Consider the following 5,117-nt stretch of genomic DNA (forward strand, 5'->3'; position numbering starts at 1 on the left):
AGGGCCAGGAGATGGGCCTGGGAAGGTGTATGTTCCAGTGTTTGCCAGGTGTCATCCTGGGTGACACCTCTGTTACACACACACACACACACACACACCACACACACACACAAACACCCCCCCGCCCCCACACACACACCTTGAGCATCCTGCCATCCCAGCTGCCAACCCAAAGGAATTCTCTGATGGTTGGAATCTGTATACTCGTCTCTTATGCAAAATACCCCACAATATCCGAGGAGGATGGCATGTGCGATCGTTTTATTGCACGAGCAAAGGGTATGTCACGCCCGCCTGCTCTCTACCTGAAGCATGAGAAGCAGCTAGAGTCAGTGCATCTTACACCAGTTCAGTGCTGGCCACAGAGCTTCCTGCCCGCCCCCCAACCCCCCAAGGGCTGCTCTCATGGTGGCCTGTGTGAACCTCACTGCACGCGAGCGCAGGGGTGGCCCCGGCGTCCACCTGGATCCCAGCCCGTTTCCCCAAACTCTTCTCCAAACACCCTCGTGAGCCAGGGGAGGCCACTTATAAAAAGCCTTGTGGTTTTCACGAAGAAACGACTGCACGTGACAGCTTTTGCCCCAAATCACCAGGGAACTCCAACGATGTTGGCTAAACGCCCCTTTAAGAGCTGACAAAAGACAAGCATATCTACTAGTATCTATTAGGAAACTAAGTGCCCGGATGGCTATTCCCGCCGTCAGCCGCAGTGACGGCGAGGGGGCGCGTTCTCCTGGATTCTCGAAAGCGCGGGACGCAGAGGACAGCTGCTGGGCTTTGGCTGGCCGGCCCCTGGGGACCCCCGGACGCCCTCTCCCGCGGCCCTTCCTGACCCAGCGTGCCTGCCTCTCACACCTCGGAGAGCCTGACGTCGTAGGTGACCATGTTGAAGTTGTCCCAGGCGAAGAGTTTCTTCCCCAGGGGGTTGTAGTCGATCATGCTGCTGTACTTGTAGCGGTTCTTGAACGGGATGGCCAGGGCCTTGCTGCTCCCCGTGCCCGTGTCATACGCGAAGTTGACAGTGGCATCGGGCGACGAGTAGCTGCTGACGGTGTACAAGGTGCCGCAGATGACGAAGGCGTTGGCCACGGACTGCTTCCGGATGTTCGTCTCCCAGGTCTGCTCACGCTCCAGGCTCTCGGGGTTCAGCCTGGACAGGACGATGGCGCCTTTGGCCTCCTCCGTGCTGTAGATGACCCACAGGCCCGACTCGTCCACGGCCAGGTCCATGTCCGTGTAGCCGCCCCAGGAATACGGGAACTGGCCGTGGTAGCCGGCTCCCGGGATGTCCTTCTCGGCCTTCACAGTCTCGGTGTTCAGCTCGTACCTGACCACCGTCCTGGACTCGGCCCCCTGGAAGTAGAGGCTCCCCCCGTAGACCACGGCGCCCGTGCTTTCCAGCGGCCGGGGCAGCACGTGCACCTTGGAGGGGTAGCCCTGCAAGAACTGGCTGAGGCGGCTGTACTCAAACACCTGGCGGATGCCGGTGCCCACCGTGTCGATCCTCCACGTGGTCTCCTGCGTGTAGGGGTAGACGGGCTTGGGGTCTCTCATCCACACCCCGTACTTGCCCGTGATGGTCTCAGCTGTTCGCAGAGTCACGGGCTCTCCCACCCAAACCAGCTCTCCGCATCCTGGTGAATTAAAAACAAACAACACACAAAACACACGGACTCACCGTCGTCTCTCCGCCTTGTGGAGCCGGCACAAGCCAGGAAGGAGCCCAGAGACTGACCGCCCGGGTTTAAATCCTGGCTCCGCCACCTGCGGGCTGCGGGGCTTTCAGTCGGTTACTTTGCCAACTCGGCCTCTGTTCTCTCCTTGGTCCAGGGGATAATGATAGTGCTTTGGGTAGAGGGCAGCGGTTCTCAACCTGTGGGTCGCGACCCCTTTGGTGGTCGAACGACCCTTTCACAGGGGTCGCCGAAGACCATCCTGCATATCAGATATTGACATGACGATTCAGAACAGTAGCAACATGACAGTTATGAAGTAGCAACGAAAATAATGTTATGGTTGGGTCACCACATGAGGAACTACTGTATTTAAAGGGCCAGAAGGTGGAGGACCACTGGTAGAGGGGCTGCTGTAAGTCTCCAGTGTCATTAGACATGGTCGGCGCTTGGTTAGAGGAAACGGCCAGTACAGGCTGTGATTGTTCGTGGTCGGAACTGAACCTTGACAGAGGCTGCCCCGGGGCTCCGGGCTGTATTTGTCATATTCGACTCGCCCTGGCCAGGGCCGCATGTGTGTGCACTGTATTATTCTTTATGATGCTCATGTCTGATTCACCTTGTTATTTAAAAACAAAGAAAATACAAAAATTGGAGGAGACCAAGATGGCGGCGTAGGTAAACACCGGAGACCGCTGCCGCAAACAACCATTTCAAAAATACAACTAAAAGACTGAACGGACATCACCCAGAACCACAGGAAGGCTGGCTGAAGAGAGACTCTACAACTAGAAGGAAAGAGAAGAGCAAATCGAGGCTCAGAGGCGGCGCAGTGTGGAAAATACAAAGGTACCGAGGTGCGCGCGCAAAGCGGGCTGGTGGCTGAGGGCGCGGTTGTCGTTTTCTGTCGGGAGTGAGTCTCAGACTCTGGGCTCCAGATCCGGGCGAGTCTCTAGGGACCCAGACTCAAACAGGAGAAGCGGGATTATCCGGCATCAGTTGGAACCTGAGGGCAGCTTTCTCTCCGAGGTTTGCAGCGGCTGCCGGGGTTCTGAGAAGCAGAGCCTCTGGGAACGGGACTGAGCGTGACCATAACTGCTCCCTCCGCCCGCCCTGTTGAGCCCGCCCCGCCCAAACCCTGCGCACAGCCATTTGCCGATCGCCTCAGGCAAAGGCTGGATTAGCGCCTCCCCAGAAGGCAGACGTTTTCCATACAGCTGATTCCTATAGCCAGTCGGCCTGGTGGTCAAATCCCTCTAGTGTTAACTACAACAATTAAGGCTTGGCTAGAACAAGACTGCGCACAGAGACCACAAGGGGGGTGCACCAAGAAAGCATAAAAGATGCGGAGACAAAAAAACATGACAGAAATGGAGGATATGGAGCTAAGAATCGCAATTTTGAGGGCTTGCCATAAATTTGTGCAGAGCCTCACGAAAACTAATGAGACCCTCGATGCTACGATAAAGAAATTAGAAAGTAAGCATACACGGACTGAAATAAAGAATATTATACCCAATAGCAGACCAGAGGAGCACAATAATCAAACCAAAGATTCGACAAAAAACACCCAATTGGAAAAGCAAAATGAAAAAAGAATCCGAAAGTGTGAAGATAGTGTAAGGAGCCTCTGGGACAGCTTTAAGCGGACTAATATCAGAATTATTGGAGTGCCAGAAGATGAGAGACAGCAAGATATTGAAAACCTATTTCAAGAAATAATGGCAGAAAACTTCCCCCCATCTGGAGAAAGAAATGGACTTACAGGTCCAAGAAGCGCAGAGAACCCCAAACAAAAGGAATCCAAAGAGGACCACACCAAGACACATCATCATTAAAATGCCAAGAGCAAAAGACAAAGAGAAAATCTTAAAAGCAGCAAGAGAAAGAGGCTCAATTACCTACAAGGGAATACCCATACGACTGTCAGCTGATTTCTCAACAGAAACTTTGCAGGCCAGAAGGGAATGGCAAGAAATATTCAAAGTGCTGAATACCAAGAACCTACAACCAAGATTACTTTATCCAGCAAAGCTATCATTCAGAATTGAAGGTCAGATAAAGAGCTTCACAGATAAGGAAAAGCTAAAGGAGTTCATCACCGCCAAACCAGTATTATATGAAATGCTGAAAGGTATCCTTTAAGAAGAGGAAGAAGAAGAAAAAGGTAAAGATACAAATTATGAACAACAAACATGCATCTATCAACAAATGAATCTAAGAATCAAGTGAATAAATAACCTGATGTACAGAATGAACTGGTGATTATAATAGAATCAGGGACATAGAAAGGGAATAGACTGACTATTCTTGGGGGGAAAAGGGGGTGTGGGAGATGCGGGAAGTGACTGGACAAAAATCATGCACCTATGGATGAACACAGTGGGGTGGGGAGTGAGGGTGGAGGGTGGGGTGGGAGCTGGAAGGAGGGGAGTTATGGGGGGGAAAAAGAGGAACAAATGTAATAATCTGAACAATAAAGATTTAATTAAAAAAAAAAAATAAGAAAATACAAAAATTGGTGTCATTAGAATAATCGCTAGAGTTTTACAAGCCCTGACTGATGGACCCTATATTTCAGGCATCATTTTCATACAATAAAATCTGAATATGATTTTAAACACGCAATGACGAGGGTGGTTAGAAACTTAGATTTAGCAGAATCCTAAGTTTCTGTACTTGACGAGGAGCCTTCAGTTTCCTTAGAGAAGGTGCTCGTATCTCAGGGAATGGGATTTTGAATATTTCCAAGTGCCCCATCCCCAGGCATGACCTGCAGTGCTAGCAATTATTGTCAAGAACACGGAGAGTCACCGTTTCTGAAAACCGCAGTCTTTGTCTTAACGTCAGGCTCTCGGGACACCTTCAAGTGGGGTCACTGTACGCTTCCTAAGGACCCCAAGTTCAGTGACAGCCTGTGTGGTCAATGGTGTCTGTCTGGCCCTGAGATGAGATATGAAAAATCCACTGAAAAACTTCATTGTTCGTGAGTAATCAAGCCAAGGTGACAATCGCATGGGTGAAACAGACACATCTCCCATCTTCCCAGGCCCAGCCCAGCCCGGCCCGGCCCGTGATCCCCAGTGTGGGTGACAGGACACAGACCTTGGGGGGGAAGTCGGATTTGCCCTGGAGGAAGGAGCACACGGGACTGGACGCAGATGAAGACCACGTGAGGACGGGGAAGAGAACACACTTAACTACATACCAGTGTCCCCGCCGGCACTCCCGGGGTGGCAGGCGGACTCTGCTTCAAGATTCGGGAAGCAGGAACCGCGGTTAACTCTGACTTCAGTTCCTGGAAGTCCACGTTCTCCGGATTCCACCCAGAAACTATATTCAAAGAAAGAGACAATATCCACCTGAGGAAGAGTGGCCCGACCACTGGGCGGAGGATGGCTTTCAATAGGCTTCCAGCGATGCGTTTGAAGATAGTAAACGGAG

General features: G+C 51.8%; 1 protein-coding gene across 1 annotated transcript; it reads right to left on the bottom strand.

Annotated features, from left to right (window-relative positions):
• Positions 1-261: 261 nt before the first annotated feature.
• Positions 262-5,004, bottom strand: MYOC (myocilin; the record flags this gene model as incomplete). The annotated part of the gene is given in 3 exon segments (XM_070397104.1): positions 262-1,634; positions 4,882-4,917; positions 4,920-5,004. Coding segments are annotated over 3 exon segments (906 nt in total), but the record flags the coding sequence as incomplete, so codon positions are not given.
• Between the last annotated feature and the right edge of the window lie 113 nt (positions 5,005-5,117).

The sequence above is a fragment of the Myotis yumanensis genome, unplaced genomic scaffold (genome assembly GCF_028538775.1).
Source record: "Myotis yumanensis isolate MYYU_CA2020_CCGP unplaced genomic scaffold, mMyoYum1.0.hap1 SCAF_17, whole genome shotgun sequence".
Lineage (NCBI taxonomy): Eukaryota > Metazoa > Chordata > Mammalia > Chiroptera > Vespertilionidae > Myotis > Myotis yumanensis.